Source organism: Nestor notabilis, unplaced genomic scaffold, assembly GCF_000696875.1.
Source record: "Nestor notabilis isolate BGI_N333 unplaced genomic scaffold, ASM69687v1 scaffold31943, whole genome shotgun sequence".
NCBI lineage: Eukaryota > Metazoa > Chordata > Aves > Psittaciformes > Psittacidae > Nestor > Nestor notabilis.
Window position 1 is genome coordinate 1 of NW_009923863.1, and position 18,362 is coordinate 18,362.

General features: G+C 49.6%; 1 protein-coding gene across 1 annotated transcript; it reads left to right on the forward strand.

The window, feature by feature from the left end:
• Positions 1-369: 369 nt before the first annotated feature.
• On the forward strand, positions 370-17,700 carry LOC104401274 (coiled-coil domain-containing protein 30-like; the record flags this gene model as incomplete). Its single annotated transcript, XM_010012359.1, has 17 exons — positions 370-476; positions 1,312-1,504; positions 6,109-6,207; positions 6,823-6,963; positions 8,811-8,812; positions 8,879-8,939; positions 9,245-9,372; positions 10,488-10,734; positions 11,505-11,678; positions 11,983-12,192; positions 12,933-13,090; positions 13,665-13,812; positions 14,373-14,494; positions 15,550-15,691; positions 16,663-16,799; positions 17,111-17,225; positions 17,623-17,700. Coding segments are annotated over 17 exons (2,262 nt in total), but the record flags the coding sequence as incomplete, so codon positions are not given.
• Positions 17,701-18,362: the final 662 nt, after the last annotated feature.

An 18,362-nucleotide genomic window follows, 5' to 3' on the forward strand; every position in this document is an offset into this window, starting at 1 on the left:
TTTAACACAAACCAGGCTGGGATTCTATGAAGGTGCCAGCTGGTAGTGCAGGAACACTTGTTTTTGCCTTGCTATGAATGCATGAGTGCATCCCGTGCAGGTGTGACATGATTTATGCTGGGTGTGAGAATACACGGTTGTGTAGGGTCTGCTGGCATAAGCTGATACCCACTAGTGCCTTCATATTATTAAGGGTCATGGGGAATTTGCTCCTATGGCTGGTGGATTGTTTAATGCAGGTAAATGTAGATGATGTAGCTCATGTTTTCTGGTTGTCTGCTTTATTTATGAGACACTCGGGTAGCTTTGGAATGTCGCTGTGGTAAGAGTTCAGTTGAAACATGTGCTAACTTCTCTTTTTCCCTCAAGACACAGGGCACAAAGAATGAAGGGAGGATTGAAAAAGACTGCATTTCAGGCAAAGGTGGCTCAGATCAAGACGACAGGTATCAGGGTAGAGAAGCACTTCATAGAAGGTGAGCAGTGAAGAAATCCTTTCTCTGTTGTGCTTCATGGCGGCTGCTCTGGCGCTCTGGTTGCTGGTATTCTGTCTTGCAGGGTGAATGTATGTATCGGATTCTTTAGAGTACTCTTTGGCATTTTATTCCTCTGCTCTCAAATCGGACAGTTTGGAGGTCCTGCAGTCCTGAGTGGGTCTGGAGCCCTTGGTATCATGAATGCTGGCTGCTTTCCGACTCTTTTCCAGTTTGTTGCTCTCCTAAAAGCACAGGGTTGGCCTTTTGTGGCTCTCTGCAGACAAAAGGATTGATTTCACAACTGTTTTGCTGCTGGGGAGGTTCCTCTGGGTTTGGTTGCTGTGCAGGGGTGTAGCAAAACGCTTGACTTTCAAACTTAAGTATGTAAACTGGGATTTCTAAGGGAAGGCAAAGCTTTGTCCTCCTGTGGCCTGTGCAGGAAGCAGCTGTGCCTCTTCTAGCAGGTTCAAGGAGTAAAGAGGATCTATCTGATCCCATCCCTCTGACCCTTTTTCCGTTCAGATGCCCCAGCCTGTTTCCCCACCTCAAGCAGCTGTATTTGCCATTGCCTCTCTGCTGGTAGCACCCTCCTGCCTGACCACGTTTCTCCCCAGACCATCATTACTTGCATGAAGCCCGTCATCACAAGTTCCTGTTCATCACCACTTAAATAAGAGCAGGCACAGGTTGTGTTGGATGTGAGACCTGAAATTAGCAGGACAGGAATATTCCATAGTGAAAAACACTTTGGCTTTTCCTGGCCAGTGGTCTGGATGTGTGCCAATGCTTTTGCATTGCAGTCCCAGCTTTGGTGATGTGGGTCTTTGGTGTGTAGGTGCTGGGAGGTGATTGAGAACATCGAGGGCAGGAATTCACAGCTCCTTCACAAGCTGCAAAAACTAGAGCAGGAGCACAAGGATTTGGTGGAGTGCAGTGAAGACCTGGAATCAATTCTGGGAGAGACACAAACCCAAAGCAAGCAGGAGAAGGAACAGTTTCAGAGTGAGGTGGAGGGACTTCAACAACAAGTAAGTAAAGAACAGAAGAAGTCGGGTTTGGTTTTGTTTAATTCCAGCTGCTTTTCTCTCTTCATATTGATAGGTCAGATAAAATGTTTGACCCAGACCTACATGCAACTTTGTTTAGTTTGACAAGAGGTAGACAGCACCAACATTTGTTTGTTTTGGAAAAGATGGGGAAAGAAGGAAAAAATTCCAGCAGTGAGTAAATGACACGTGCTTGGAGGTGCAGATTCAACATAAGAAGGACATGGAGCAAGTCCAGAGGAGGCCAAGAGGATGATGAGGGGCTGGAGCAGCTCCCGTATGGAGACAGGCTGAGAACACTGGGGTTGTTCAGCCTGGAGAAGAGAAGCTGCGTGGAGAGCTCAGAGCAGCTTCCAGTGTCTGAAGGGGGCTACAAGGATGCTGGAGAGGGACCTTCATCAGGGACTGGAGTGACAGGACAAGGTGTGATGGGTTCAAACTGAAACAGGGGAAGTTCAAGTTAGATCTAAGGCAGAAGTTCTTTACTATGAGGATGGTGATCTTAAGGTCTTTCCCAACCCAAACCATTCTATGATTCCCCTTTGTCAGAGCAGCATTGTGTTCTCCAGCTCCTGTCCCCCCTCCTTGGTGCTTGGGCAAGCAGAGTTAATGTGCTAACACACCTCCTGCATCCCCAGGAGCGAGATGAGGCCACGCTCCTGTCCCGTTCAGCCCTTCCATGGCGCTGTGCACCCGTCTGTGTCTTGGCTGAGCTGAGGCAAAGCTGCTCGTTTCAAATTCAAGTCGCATCTTCTTTTCTCTGGGGCTATTTCTTCTCAACTTGTAGCTCAGAAGCTCTTATTTCCCCTGAGAGGTTGTCCTAGATGGCATCAGTGCTCCTGATGGACTTCAGCGTTGGTCTCCTGCTTTTCCATATTGGATGGTTGTTTTTTCTGCCTGCAGTTCCTTCTGAAAAACAAGTTCCAGGAAACCCCTCCTCCTCTTGAGTCTCAAAGAGAGGCAAGAGATCTTCCTGAAGCCCACGAGTTGTCCCTTAACCTGGCACCCATGATAGAAGTCCAAGCTTTGACTCGAATCCCTAACCCTTCTCCAGACCTGGCCAACAGATGAAAATGGTCACTGTGGGACACTGATGCTCCTTGATCCCAGGGGAGGTCACCAGTTGAGCATGCTCGTGACAAAATACTGCACTTCTGGCTTTTCCCTGAGCACAACATCTCAGAGACGTGCCAGCCCATGTGTTGAACACCTCTTGTGGGTGTGCAGGGCCAGGATCTGCACTGCCTGGGGACATCCCTGCTGAAAGTAACACATCTGAAGGGACAGAGAAGTTCTCTCGTCACCCGCAATCTCCTGGTGCAGCACCTGCTGGTAAATGGGGCCATGCTGGACTCTTCTAGTTGAAGAGCTGTGGTAAGCTGGTCCATCTGGAGAAGCTCTGCTCAATCTTGATCAAGATATGACCTCACCGGCCTCTTCCTAACCCATGTCCTACTTGATTTTGGGCACCCTCATTCCAGAGCAATCTGGCTCTTTTCCTGTTAATAGGCCACGTCCACCCAGATCATCCTTTGACTTTAGGTTGATGGAAACTCTGTTATTTGCACTCATTTGCATGTGCCAGGGAACCTCTGGTTAATGGCAGATGTGAAGCTCCATGTTGATTCTCTGGTTTACCAGAACCATGGCATTTTAGAGGTCTCCTTATGGCACCTGCAGAGCCACCTTCATCCATGTTTTGAGCAAGGATTAAGTTATCACTGAAGCTTCTCAGCCTGGTGCTGCCTTTGCCAGGGTGGTCTTTAGCCTCAGTTTAGTGGATGGACTCTCCATCACTCTGGAGGTAGCTCTGTGAGGAGCACCTGCACTTACGGACTGGTTTGTCACTGCTTGTCCCCAGGGAAAATACCATTCGCAGCATCACTACCAGGGCAGATGATCCCTTCCAGACAGGGCAGTGATAAATTTGTAGCTGCAGAGAACAGAGAAAGCCATAAGTTGGTCTTGCTGGATGGATTGGGTGGGCTTCTCCCCAAAAAGGGCTGGCTGAGGAGGTCATTTCCTTCGGTTGAATCTCTGCTGCCAGGCCAAAAGCTCTTCCTTTCTTGGGCTGAGTTGCTGCCTCTGGTCTGTCTGCGGTTAGGAGATGCTCTCTGCAGTGGTCCTGGTCCTGGATTGCCAGGCAGCAGAACCAGTCCATACTGCTCGTAGAGGACCTTGGATTTCTGAGGTGAGAAGGAAGGACACACACAGGTTGTCAGTCAGGAATGAGCAGTACTTGGATGTGTCCTTACACTTGCTGTTGTGACATAGTACAAGTGTGAATGTCGAAGTAGCCACATACCTCCAAGAGTAGTTGTTCAAAGGAAGATGAGAGGAATTACTTGTCTGTAGGCTCTGGCTGTGAGGGAAAAGTCTCTAAATAACAGTGAAACAGACTGAAGGCATGTTCAGATTTCTTAATGAAGGATGCCACCAGACATCATGTTTCTAAGTGTGTATCTGAGGAGCCAAGAGCAAACCAGGGTTTGTTCAGCACATGCTAAAACGTTTCCCACTTTCTCACTGAAGCAGAATAAACACAACTCTCCACAGATCACACAAGATTTTCAGTTTGGAGAAACCCCTTCTTTGCTCAGGGCGTTGTTAAGCAGATCCCTGGGAATGTCGCATTGGGGGATGCTGCGGGGAGCCCCGAGTAGTCAAGGAGATGCTGGCAGGAGCTTGGCAGCTGCTGTAGCTGAAAAGAAGACAGAATGAGGCATGCAGGGAGCAGGGTGGAAAAGGAGGTGGGTTAACCCTTAGTTAGATCCAGCATCTGCTGAGGTGGAGGGCTGCAGAGCTGCACCCTTCATCTCCAAGGGGCTTTTGGGTGCCCTGGGGGCAGTGAGGGAAGGAGTGCAGGAAGGCAGGTACTCAGGATCCCAAAGGAAGTGGTGGTGCTGGGTGTTTGCCAGCCTGCCCCATGGGAGAAGCACTTGGAAGTGTTTTCTGTTTTGTTGGCACACCTACAAGAATCTGGGTGATTAGGCCGCTGACTCAGAACCAGGACATGGGACACAATGGGAGTATTGTTCTGCTGTTGGCAGGAGACTTATGAGTGCAACTTAAATGCTTAAAAGTTAGTGGCTTGGAGGAATAATGAGCAAAGTGATGGAAACGCATGGCTGGGTATCAACTGTATGGCCAAAGGTTCCTGGGGAGGTGTATTTTGCCTTTGAGATCCCTTCCAGAGCTCCCAAGTCTTGCTGAACCCCAAACTATCATCTAGTCGTGCAAGAGGAGAGGGTTTATTGCCCTCTGGCTCTTCTGTAAGAGGTCTGGGTGTTTCACCCACTGATCTGCTTTTAATACCTAGGTTGGGTAACATCATCTGTCTTAAGAATGACAGCAGCCTTCCCCAGTGCTGGATGGCTCCCTCCTGTGAGTTTCAACAGAGCCATCTTGTGCCTGAAGCCTGTCAGTGAAAGCAAAGCTCCTGGGCTTTGGCTGTGCTGGGACTGCTGGAAATGGGCTGGGATTGGCAGAGACTTGGCACTTCCCCAGCTTTGGCTTCCCATTGGGAAGGAATGAAAGATGGTCTCTGAACAAGTGCAAAGAAAGGAGGGTGAGAAAGGCATAAGGCATCTTGCATGTTTATCTGAGTGCAGCGATGGCTGTTGCTCGTATAGGTCCAGTGTCTGCTCTGTATAGATGAAGCTGGATTTCATCTCCAGCTGGACTTTGTCTCCTTCCAGTGTCCCCACTCACTCTGCAGCCTCCTTCAGTGAAAACCCAGCTCGAGACAGCTTGGGGGTTTACAATAAGAAAACCAGCAGAAACCTCCTCCCAGCATAAGGAGCAGAAAGGAAAGGCTGTGGAATGCTGTGCTGACTGGCACCGGAGCAGGGCGGCTGCCAGTGCCAAGATTTGGATCTTGTAAAAGGGTCTGCAGGAGCCCTGGCGGGGAGGAGAAGCTGGACTGCTCCTCGCTCCTTCCAGCCCTTCAAAACGGGAATAATAACCAGTGCCACAAAGGAATGTCTGAGGGGGGTGGTTAGGATGCAAAGCAAGCACTTGTCCAGACAGACTCTTGCCTGCCAGGACAAGCACAGAGGTCAGTGCTTGGCCAGCTCAAGTCCAGAGTCCTCCGAGCCTTGCCGGAGGGAGCTACAGCATCCTCTGAGCAGTGGAGGGACCAGGACAATCCTGGAGGATCAGGTCAAACCTGGACTGAGATCAGCTGTGGGGGAGTGGGCACTGCAACAGCATGGGGAAGGAGGATGGCCCATCATATAAATCAGAGTCTGATGGGGTCCTTTGTGCTGGGAGAGCAGCATGTAGAAGGCCCACAAGCTCCAGAGGCCTTGAGTTTTCATCATGTGTCTGGGTTGTTTCTCTCCTCCTGTGGAGCAGGGTTGTTTAATTTTCCGACTTGGCCTTGGTGGCTCCCTCACCTTTTGAAGCAGCAGGATGAAAGATGTGAGCTGGAGCTGGCCCATGCTGGTGCCTGTCCACATCTCCTACTCCTTGCTTCCAAGGCTTATTCTATAATACAGCATAAGGAGCAATTTAGCAATAGTTGTGCATTTAGTGCTAGTTGTGAGTACTGGTTTGGTTTTAACTTATGGTTTCTCTATGTTAAGATAATAAGTTTAGAAGCAGAGTTACTTCAAGTGCAGAAGAACAAAGCTGAGATGAATGGGGACGAGCAGGCGTTGTCTGGAGCACAAGAGATGCAAGAGGTAAGAGGTTCTCCTTGGGAAATACACAGTTTTATTTAGAAATGCATTAAATGAGCATCTCCTGTGAATGCTCTTTGTCTCTTTTCTAAGGATTTGTTGCCCATCAGCTCATGCAGGACAAATGGATGGTTTTGTAGGAAAGCAGCTTAACATGCCAACATGATCTCTGTGATAACTCATCTCTCCTAGGAGATTGTCTTGCCTTCAGCCCTGCAGGCTGAGGAGCTTGTTGGCTTCCCTGGTGAGGGTGAAGGGTTTAAATGGGTAAAGGTGCTTGGTCCTTGCAGCCTGGGCAGCACATAGGTACACGTATGAGGCTGTTTCCCAGCTGGTTTTGGGCTGACTTTGCTGCTGATTTGTTACTTGCCAAATGGACAATTGGATCTGCCTGGCAGAGCTTATTGCATGTGTCAGAGGAGCTTTCCAAGGTATCCTGGGTCAGGTATCCAGGCCTTCAGGGATGTCCTGGGAACAGGGTAGAGGAATCCTGCTGGCAACTCTTGAGAACCATTTTTCCTACCCTTGTTTTCTAGAAGACACCCTGTCTGCATTTGGTTTGTCTTTTGCTAGAATAAATGCTGCTGTAGAAGCGGCTCCTAATTTTTCTTGTTCCAGATGTTGAAAAGCTGTCAGGAAACAATAGAAAAGTTGGGAAGTCAGCTGGGAGAGCGGAGAGAACGGAGGAAGCAGCTTGCATCTGAACTTACACTCTTACGAGAAGATCTGAAGGCTGAGAAGAAGGTGTTGGGCAGCCAGGTAGGTCCAGCTCCGGCACGGGGACCCCTGCAGGAGACTGTCACCTTTGGGTGACTCCATGAAACATCCCCAGTTGATCCCAAGTGCACTGCTTGACTTTGCTGGATGGATTTCCCTAGTCCAGCCAGTTTCAAAGCTTCTTTTCCTGCCTGTGCCAGGGGGTTGGAACCGAATGATTTTAAGGTCCTTTCCAACCCAAACCAGTCTATGATTCTTTGGCACATGGTGTTAAATCCATCTGCTTTAATGAAACAGTCTCTAACTCTGTAACTCAATTTTCCTTTCAGTGAATCTAATAACAAAACACTAATTCAAATGTAGCCAAACCCTCCTTCTCTAAAGGGCAGAGAGGATGTTTTCAGACTTAGGTACTTATTGCAGAGTTACTCGTGAGCCTTCATCTCCCTGTGTCATAACACAGCGGGGTACATGGACACTTGAGCCAAGACTACCCTGCAGAGCAGCACCACAGTTACCATCTGAGGTCCATCCACTGGCTAATTCCGGGCCTCTTTAACATGGATCACCTTTAATATTAATAGTATTCTTTCTTAACAGCAGGGTAAGAAGTGAGGACACTGAAGCACCATAGAAGTCTACATGAACAGCTTCAGGTCCCGGCGCTGCTTTTTGTTAGGTGCCCTGAAGACCTCAGCACAGTTTGCTTGAAGCAATTTAACTGCTGGGTGGTTTTCTGTTGGGTTTATCTCTGCTGGGGTTGTTGCTGGTGCTCTTGAGCTCCAGTTGGGCCATTGAGGAGAGAGCATGTGGTGCCAGCAGCATTGCACAGGGGCTGGCACAGGCATAGGCAGGGTCAGGGCTTAAAATTAGGGTTAAAAATGTAGGAGAGCTGCAGATGTGTGGCCTGGTCAGGCAGACAAGGGGAACCTGAGGGGACTGACAAAGGGAGGGGGGTTACACCTATTACAACCCCCATTTTTTAGGACTCTGAGAGGCCTTAAGCTGTGAGCCAGGTCACTTCCTTGAATGCAAGTCAAACCCAATAAAGTCCTGGACTGCTGGGCTGCCCATACGCGGGAGTCTTACTGGAGGAACAGTGGCATCTAGAGGACAGGACTCTTGTAGTGCTGGAGGCAACAAATTCACATTGTAAAAGCTCAGGATATGGACCAAGCCTTGCTGAAGGGTGCTTGGGGAAGGGGCTGGGTCAGTCTGTGAACATGCACATGAAAAGGAATTGCTGATCTGGGGAGGAATGGGGAAAATGGAAGAGTCACTCTTCAGTATTTGCATCCAAACAGTTCAATCTACTCATGGTATAGGGACCTTTTAATCAAAATCATACATCCCCATAAATTTGGTTCTAATTCAGGCACCAGCTGGTCAGTGGTTTCACCTAAGGGAGGACTGTTTTTTCCAGGAATCACAAGATGAAATCCAGTGTCCTGTGTTAGACTGTAACAGTCTTTAAAATAGAGGACTGTGCATGTGTTTGGTGGGATTCCTGCCTCCACACACAGGTTCATTCCCTTTTGATAGAACAGCTGAATTGGGATGAATCATTTACCAGCAGAGCTGGAAATCAGTTTGGCTTGAAATCATGGGGTTCTTAGGGGTGATGCACACCAGGAGGTCAAGATGTGAGGTTGTTCAATATTGTTTATCAGGATGTCCAACACAGAATGAGCGAGTAAATGGGATAATATATTTATTCTTGTACATGTTAATGATGTGCTACAAACTGATGCTATGCAAAGGGCTCTTTGCATTTGTTTGGAACCCTCTTGTTTTTAACAGGTTTTTGGACATTAGAGAGAAGAAAGCTTTTCCTGAGCTTGCAGTTAGGGGTGTATTGCATCCACTAACTCCTGTTGTTTCCTCACCAGGGGTTGGTTGCCAGACTCACAATCAGAGTTTACAAGCCATTGCAATAACTTCCCAGTCTCGAAAGCAGGGATCTTATTAATATATCCCATGAGAAGCTACAAAAAGGGAATGCTTTGTTAGATCCAGAGGTGAGAAATGTAAAGAACACCATGTTGTGCTGGTATCTGATGCAGACAGAAGTTGCTGATGTACCTTGCTCAAATATAAGTAAACTCATTTTGGTGTAGATATGGTCTGGAACTGAAATATTAGCTCAGGAAGAGCTATTGATTAAAAAGCTTTAGGAATCAAAGGCATTGCAGGTGAAGAACTACAATAACTTAGCCACAGACTCACAAGCCATGTCTTGGAGTCCACAGATCGCCTTATGCTGCTCAAAAGATCTCCATGAGACCAAAGAAAGTCAAACTCGTGGTGTTTTGTGACCTTACAGGTCTCCGAACTCCTACAAGAAAGAGAACAGACTAACAACCTCGAGCAGACACGTGAAGATCTATGTACAGATGAAAAGAGAGAGGAAGAACAGGTCAAAAACTTGAGGGATGAACAAGAACTGCTCTGGTAAACTGTAACCACGCCTGTGGTACCTTCTGCTCTTCATCTTTGCTGACTAATTGTTTAGTCTTTTAAAAATCCCCACTGTGCTGCTTCTGGCTAAAATGGGCACAGCAGCTTCGTGTCTTCCTTATTGGGTAATGGTCTGTCTGTAGAGACTTTGGGGAATAAGCATTTCCCTTAGTATCATCATAGAATAGTTAGGGTTGGAAAGGACCTTAAGATCATCTAGTTCCAACCCCCTGCCATGCGGAGGGACGTCTCACCCATCCTTATTCCTCTTATCGCTCCATCATGATCAGTCAGGAGCAAACCTTGTTTTCTGCAGCTATTCCAGATTCTGAATGGTATAAATGAACTATCCTTAGGGAGGAGGCCTCTTCTCTTGGAGTGAGGAAGTATTTGGACTACCATGGTCCCAAAAAGCTCCCATCATGGACTTGGGCTGCTTGGGGCTAACTGCTGCCAGCAGCTGACCACACACATCCTGCTGTTGTCCTTGGAGGATGGGCGTCAGCAGGCATCAGTGCTGTAAATAAAGCTCTTACAGGTCCCCTGACTCCCCTTTTTCAGCAGATCAACACAAATCTGGAGTTTAAACATCCATGCTCAGGCTCTCATTAGTAAATAGAAGCCTGGATCAAATCCAGTATAGTTACAGTCAGCTCCACTACCTGGATAACCAGGTACTGAGATAAGGTAAAACCAGGAGAAGACAGGTAGGTTAGCTTAAAAGGACATATAGTCTGGAGTGAGGTAAATCAGACCTCTTGAGGCCGTGCTTCCATGCAGCAGGGCGCTGTGCAAGTGCTTCCCTGCCCCTGGGAGCACAGCCCAGCTCACGTGGCCCATGCAAGCGGTTCCTTAGCAGGCAGTTAAGCTACTCATGGCTGAGAGCTGACCCTTGGACACAAAGGCTTTTGTGTGTCAGTGTCCAGGGGAGACTGACCCTTGCCCAGAGCTGTTAGACCCAGGATTAAATCCCCTTTGGAGCCTCCCGAGGCACTTGAGCGTTGCCTTGAGTGTTTCACTGGACTCTTATTCCCAGTTATTCCCCTTTGGGGGGTGGTTTCCCTTGGATGTGTACAGTTATCTCTCCTCTTTACTATTTCTCCTTCAAGTTCTGAGTTACTAGACAGCAACAAGAAGAGGGAGGAGCTAGAAAAGCAGCTGAAAGAGAGCAATGAAGACAAGCAGTTATTACTGGAAGAACTTGCCCAGCTAAACCAAGGTGTTCTGGCTACCCGGGAGCAGGGTGACAGCGCGCCTGGGGAGACTTTGAGGATGAATCAAGGCTTGGCACATAAAGGGAACAGGCTTCCCGTGTCGCAGAGCTCTGCAGGCAGTTTAGATGGGAACATTAAACAGGTATGAGCAGCTTCGCCATCTGCACTGTACTTCATTTCACTAAATTCAGTGGCAAAACCCGATTAAAGTGGACTGGAAGCCAGTCCTGTGGTGTCAGCACATGGAGGGAGACGAGGCTGGCTGATCTCCTTGGGGAAAATGTTTGGAAAATAAGAATGTTGTCATTTCCTTCTGTTGTATTTTTGTATGTAGTGAGAACTTGGATAAACTGAATGTCCCCCTTAGCAGACATGAAAGAAGAAAGTTATCCTTAAATGATGTTTTAAATCTTTTGGAGCTCTTTCTCAGCCCCATTTTGAACTGTGAGAAATACAGCTGGCTTGCTGTTCTCACTGCAGTCTTGCTCTTGTTGTGGGCAGAAGCTGTTCCTATTCCCTGCTCCTCCTTGGGGTTTTCTGCTCTTACACTCCAGTGCTTGAACTCATCGGGCTGCTCTCGGAGCTCAGTGAGACTCTGACACAAGAGTTAAGAGTAACCTGGGTGACTTACTTTTTGTTTAACAGGGTAGTTTCAACACGAATTTTTCCCCTCAACCAGGTTATTACATCTTCTCCCTTGCCATCGGAAGTTGTATAGGCTTCTCTGAGGGGCTGGAGAGGGCAGGGAGCAGGACATAGCATGGGGCAGAAGAGATGCTTGCCTGGCTTTACCCATCTTACTGAAATGCCCTTAAACCCTACTGGCATACTTCTACCTTTCTTAATATCCAGTCTTTACCTTTCCGTGAGGTTAATCTCTGTGTAACTTCTGTCGTTCTGCTGTTCCTGCAGGGTCTGACCCAGGAGAGGTTCCAGCAGCAGCAGGAGAAGCTGCAGCAGCTCCGGCAGGACCTGCGCCGGGTTCAGAACTTGTGCAGCTCAGCCGAGAGGGAGCTGAGGTACGAGAGGGAGAAGAATGTGGACTTACGAAAGCAAAACGTCTTGCTCCAACAGGAATGCACCAAGGTAGGAACAGAGCAGGGAGAACTGCTAGGAGGGAGCATCACATCATCCTACAAGCTATGGGAGGGCTGAGGTGCTGTTTGCAACAGACTGGACCTCCTTTATACCTGTCTGTACAGTACCTGGGTTCTCAAGTGTGCTCTGCTCCAGCTCCATGCCAAATTCCCTCCAAATAAAGCCTTGTACTTGCTCCCTGTATTTCTCTTTTATCCTTACTCTCCAGCAATCCTGTTGCCCCTTTCCTAATCAAGACATTTCAGATTATATATATTGAAGTGCAAACTTGGTTTCTTCTTTTGAAACTCAGGTCAAAGCTGAGCTGAAGCAAGCCCGGGCAAAACTCTTGGACACAACTGAAACATGCTCCTCTCTCACAGCACAGTGGGAGAAAAGCCAGCAGAAGGTCAAAGAACTCGAACAAGAGCTCTTGAAGTGCTCCCAGGCTGATAAACTGCAGGGCAGTCTGCAAGAGAAGCTTGCACAGGAGAAATCCAAAGTGTGTGAAGCACAAAAGAAGGTAACTCCTCAGCTGAGTTAACGGGAGGTTTGTGTTCAGCAGAACACAGAAGCACCAGCAGCTCCTGAACTAGTTCCCTGAAGTCCATTCTGCTGGTCCATGTTGAGATCACTTGGTTAAATGTATGAGAAAAAATGTCTGTTATTAGTGGGACCATACTCAAGGCAAGAGAATCCCACTCCAGTGGCTCAGCTCCTGTCTGAAAGCTCAGTGTCTCTGGAAATACTGGCTGTAGGGCTGGCAGGCACAGGGATTCCAGGTCATGCTCCTGGTGAGCAGATTGGTGGCTGGGAATGGCAAAGCTTGTGATTTCCATGGCATCGATTCTGCCATGTTCCTGCACTCATCACTGGATACTTGGTTTTGGCGTGTGCAGGATCAAATCGGGTGCAAAAAGGGTTGTTGCTAATTCATGACACAGTGTCTGATCCAAAATCTGGTAGCTGTTGAAAAGGCTTTGTTTTCAATGGGCCTTGATACAAAGACATAGAATCCCAGGTTGCTTTGGGTTGGAAGGGACCTTAAAGCTCATCCAGTTCCAACCCCCTGCCACGGGCAGGGACCCCTTCCACTAGAGCAGGGTGCTCCAAGCCCTGTGCAGAAGTCCTTTTGAATAGAAGCAAGCAAACCTTTCATTCCCATGACTCACATGCTGAGGGATCAGAGGGATCTGAATCCCTTGGATTCAGATACTGGCCTATAAATCAATAAATTTAATCCATGTCCAATTTTAATCCGAGATTTCAAAACTCCAGCAAAAGCTGAAGGATTCACAGCACCAGCTCCTGCTGGCAGAGGCGCGGGTTTCAGACAAGAAACTCCTGGAGGAGGAATTGAAGGAGGCCCGAGAAAATGAAGCTCGTGTGCAGCAAGAACTCCATGAAGAGCAGCTGAAAAGGTACCTGGAGCTGGGTGAGCCCCGTGCTGTGTGCGGAGGGGAGGTGTGTGCCACCAAACGCTGCCGTGCCGGCCTGCAGCTACCTCCTGCAGCTCCATGGCTGGCCCTAGGTGGGTTCAAGGAGTCACTGCATCACTTGTTTTGCCTCCAATCTCTCCTTGTGACCTGCCAGAGCTCCACAGGAGATTTAAAATACTTCTGGAGCCTTCAGCTGCCTCGGAAGGTGTGTTGCCCTTTCTGCCAGCCCAGGGATTTCTTTCATCCTCTGGATGCCAGCAGTCCCCTTTCTTGTGCAGCAGGGACTGATGATCCCAGATACACAGAATCACAGAATGGTTTGTGTTGGAAGAGACCTTAAAGCTCATCCTGTTCCAACCCCAACACCTTCCACTAGAGCACATCAGGCACCCTCTCACCTGCCACTGGGACATGGGGACAACCAGGATGGGCTGATTTCTTCCTTCCATTAGCGTTGCCCAGGGCAGGTGCAGAGCAGTGTGATGGTGAATTAAGGTTGGCACATCACGGGCTGGCCTCACATCAGTGTCTCAGTGCCACCCCAACGTGCTTTCAGGAAGCTCCCAGAGCAGCAGGTGGAGATGCTACGGCAGCAGCTCCGGCATTCCCGGGAGACGGAAGCGTCACTGGCCAAGATGCACGTGGAGCTGCAGGCCAAGACTCTGCACGTCCTGGACAATGAGAGGAAAACCGACTCAAGTGAGGTGAGCTGCAGTGTGGATGGGTCCTCATCACCCAGGAGGATGCTGTGGTGACACCAGAGCAGACCACCGAGCTCCAGGGGGGAAACGAGAGCATCCCAGTGTGAATCTGTACTTGGGAACTGATGAAATAGGATCTAATCCAACAAGGTGCTGAGCCCTTGCAGGTACTATTGATGTAAAGAGGAGCTGGAGGAAAAGCACCATCCCATCTCAGTTTCCTAGGGATGGAGCTCTGAGGGCAGAGAAGGACAATTAGGTGGCTTCTCCCCCTTTTCTTGCAGAGCATGGAGCTTTTTGCAGGAAACTCTTGGCAGGGTCTGCTGTCTGGGGGTGCTTTACCTCTCTCTGCCCTCTTGAAGCCTTCAGCCCACCCAGCAGCACAGAAATCCACACTTCCCCTCCTTAAAAGAGGAGGCAGTGGCTGCGTTGGGCAGAATGGATGGATATAATCTGTAGTGGGAGCCACCGGGATTTACGGCAGAGAAGCTTTGGAGACCGGACTGAAAGGAGGCAGAGGGACCCCTGCAGCTGAGGACAAACACACAAACAATGTTTTCCAGCACCTCCAGTGCCAGAAGGACAACCAGAAGCTTTCGGAGCAGCTCACTCTGCTGAAGGAGGAAAACAAAGCCCTTTATGAGGAAGGAGTCCGGATCCTGAGCCAGAAGGACCTGTGTGTCAGGTAATGACTGCAGCAGCAGGCACAAAACACCTACCCAGGACCTGCTCTTTATGTGCCTGGCAATGGCACTGGATTTGAGGGTTCTGCTGCCTTTCTTGTCTCTCCTGGTCAAGGCATTTAGCACTAAACCCATCAGCCCTGCATGCAGCCGTGTTGTGTTGCACATGTGCTATGGTGGCTGCAGCTGAAGGCAGTGCAGAACACGAGGTGGTGCCTCGGGAGGGCTGCGGGTGCTGCTGCTCAGGGGCTGGCGCTGGCAGAGATGCTCCCTGGAGCTGCTCGTTTCTCCCCAGAGCACTTCTGATCTAACTTAAAGGACACCAGCACTTTTGTCATGAGTTTTGAGCCAACGTGGGCAAATATCCCTTATATGGTGGAGATTTCTCTTGTTTTGGACATTATTTTCTATACTGAGTGGATAAAACAAAACAATAACACTGCCTAAATGGGACAAGTTTGAGGGGAAGAGCAATGATCACAAATCTCAGTAAAGATAAATATTTAACCCCAGTGTCACGGCTTTGAGAATCACCCACTGAAGCAGCTCTTTCTGCAACCTGTTTGCTGGTTAGGATTCTTTTTTGGCCTTTTCCCCCCATACACCATTAATTTCCCTTAACCACCCACATCCCCCCCTGAATAAACAACCTGCCCTTTCCCTGTTATTTCCAATTCTGGTGACTTTATGTCCCTGTTTGGTATGAAGAGCTGAGAAGGGCAGGTACAAGGATTTGTATCCTTGTGGGATAACAGGGAGTCAGTTTGGGAATGCTTTGGGGCCTTTTCCCTCAGTTTCCATTTGGCTGACACTTAACAATATAACCTTTGCAACAAAGGAAAAACCAACCCCAAAGTGATCAGTGGAAGACACGGTCCAGACAGTCAGTGTGCTCGTTCTGCCTTTAGCTGCTCAACCAAAAGGAGCTGGGAGATGGCTGAGGCTCCCAGTGCAGGCTTGGAAGAGCCTGAATAAATGCAGGACATCTCCTGACTTGATCCTGGCCCGGAGCACAAAAGCATTTCCCAGCCTGGTGTTTGTGTCTCTGCCTCTTCAGGAAATACAACGAAACGCAGCTCCGCCACAAAGCCAAGATCCGCAGGGCCAAGGAGACCTTCATCCATGAGATGAAACAAAGGGACAGCAGAATCAAGCAGCTTGAAAATGAGCTCAGCGAGTCAAAGCTCCAAGTGGAAAAGGTGAGAGAACACATCGAGGGCTTCTCCCCCAAAGGAAATGCAGTTGAAGAAGAAAGGAAATGAGGTTTAGGAGCAGCGGGTTTGCTGGCAATGGGGCTGCTCTGGTAACCAAGCGGGTGGCTGGAGCACAGGGAGCTCTCCCACAGCCAGCAGTGCCAGGGGGCACCAGCCCGTCCTGGCTGGAACAAAACCCAAGGAAATTCCTAGCCCAAGTTTGCTCTTGTGGGAACACGTGTCCTCAAATCCCATTCAGAAACTGCCTAAGCTCCATCTTCTTTTGGGAGAGGATCCAAAAGTCTCTTTTTGGCATATGTTACATCAACGAGTGTCTCACTTAAAATCATAGAATCAATTAGGTTGGAAAAGAGCTTGAAGATGATCAAGTCCAACCACTCCCCAGCACTGCCAAAGTCACCACTAACCCCTGGCACTGAGGGTCTCATCTACACGGGCTGTGAACACTTGCAGGGACGGTGACTCCAGCCCTGCCCTGGGCAGCCTGTTCCAATGCCTGAGCACCCTCTGGGCAAGGAATTGCTCCTCAGCTCCAGCTAAACCTGCCCTGGAGCAGCTTGAGGCCGTTTCCTCTTGTCCCATCCCTTGTTCCTTGGGAGCAGAGACCAGCCCCCTCCTGGCTCCATCCTCCTGTCAGGCAGTTGCAGAGAGCAATAAGGTCCCCCCTGAGCCTTCTCTTCTTCACACTAAACCTCCCAGGTCCCTCAGCCCTTCCTCATCACACTTGTGCTCCAGGCCCTGCACCAGCTCCAGTGCCCTTCTCTGGCCCTGCTCCAGCACCTCAATGTCTCTCTTGTAGTGAGGGAGCCCAAAACTGGGTGTGATTTGAGATGTGAACTTGTAGGAGTTAACACTCGTGATGGTGACCCCTTCAGTAAAGCACTCCAAGGTTTGCAGAGGACGTGGAGAGCAAAGCATAACTGCTGGTGGTTGTTTCCTTGTGTTGCTCTGCTCAGGGGAAGATGCTGGTTGCCCAGATCACTGCCGAGAATGAGAAACTACTCCAGGAAAGACGACGGCTCCTCCAGAAGATAACTGACCAAGAGGAGACCCTGTGGAGCAACCGGTCCATGATCGCCACCCTGCAGAGCAGGTTGGTGCTTAATGATGTTGACACCTCTGGAAGTCTGCCTTTTCCCAGCACCCTCTGGTTGTGTGCCTCTTTCTCTTAAGAAATCCAGAGGAAAGCCTGAACTGTGCCCCAGTCACTGCTGCTGTGGCTTTTAATTGCTGTGGGATGTAATTAGCTCCTGTCCCCATCAAAGCCCCCAGTGTGGCACACTGAAGCCACTGAAGGCTGTGCAGGCCAAAGGGTCTGTGGTGTTGAGAAAGAAAATGCCCCTTTGAAAAGGTTCTGTGGCCGGGAGGAAAATAACTTGTACCTTTTATGTGTGATGTGCTCAGAGTGAAGATCGTGGATGAGGAGCTCATGCAGCTGCACGAGAGCAAGCTCCAGCTCTCTGGCCATGTGCCCACCTCGCAGCGCATGCCAGGGAACATCCACGCTCCCAACACGGAGGTGAGGCTCCGAGAGGGCTTGGACTCAGCAGGCAGGTCGTGGGAGCTGATGTCTCCTGCGAGTTGGTGTTTGTGGCTGCAGCTGAGGGTGCTGGGGAAGGGCTGAGTCCGTCCGTAGGCTGGAATGGAAAGAGGCACTAAACACAGCAGACAGCAGCGGCTTTGTTGGCGATGAGGGGCTATGTGGGGAGCTGAAAGCTCGAAGCACTCGTTGTACCACTCCACCAGCTTAAATTCAGACCCAAAGGACAAATCTATGCTTAGTGCCTCTGTGGGGCTGGGGCTCATGTGGAGAAGTGTCGGTGGAGCTGGGGGCATGTTGAAGACCAGGACTGTTTGTGGGAACTCAGGGTCTCACATGCACATCCTCCTGTGAAAGTCTCTGTTCCTCCTTCCAGGACTCGAAGAGCATCAGCTCCTCCAAACGCCGTCTACAGAGTAAGGTGCTGCCATCTCCCCATCCCAGGTACTGTGGGGTAAAAGGAGGAGGCAGGGAATGCTTCTGTGTGTGGTGAGGGAAGAGTTGAGCGTTTTGGCTGCTCCACTCTGGGCTTTCACCTCCAAGGGTGGTTGGGTTTGGTTTTTATTGGTCAAAACATAGGGAAAATGGGTGTCTGCGCTGCCTCAGAGACACCGGGGCTGAGCGCACGGGGAGGGCAGGCTGAGTGTGCAGGATGACTTCAAGAGAGGAAATCTGCTTTCAGCTTCCCACCACGAGAACCACCGGCCTCTCTGAGCGCCCTGAAGGCCACACAACACACAAAGCCCGAAGGAGAAGCTGAAAGCCAAGACTCAGCCTTTTGCTTATCCCCCTCTCAACCTTCTGAGATCGGGTACTTAAATGTAGCTTCCCCTGGAGACACCACAGCCTCCCAGCTGCAGGAGGAGAGCCAGGGGACCAGCCCTGGGAGCTTCTGAATGGGGAAAGATGTGCCAGTCACCTCCTCAAAGGAGACATTGTCTATTTGGACCTTAATAAAGCATTTGCCACTGTCCCCCCCAGCGTTCTCCTGGTGAAACTGGCTGCTCAGGGCCTGGAGAGGTGGATTATTCACTGGGTGAAAAAGCGGCTGGGAGGCCGAGCCCAGAGAGTGGTGTGAATGTCGTGTCACTGGTGGTGTCCCTCAGGGCTTGGTGT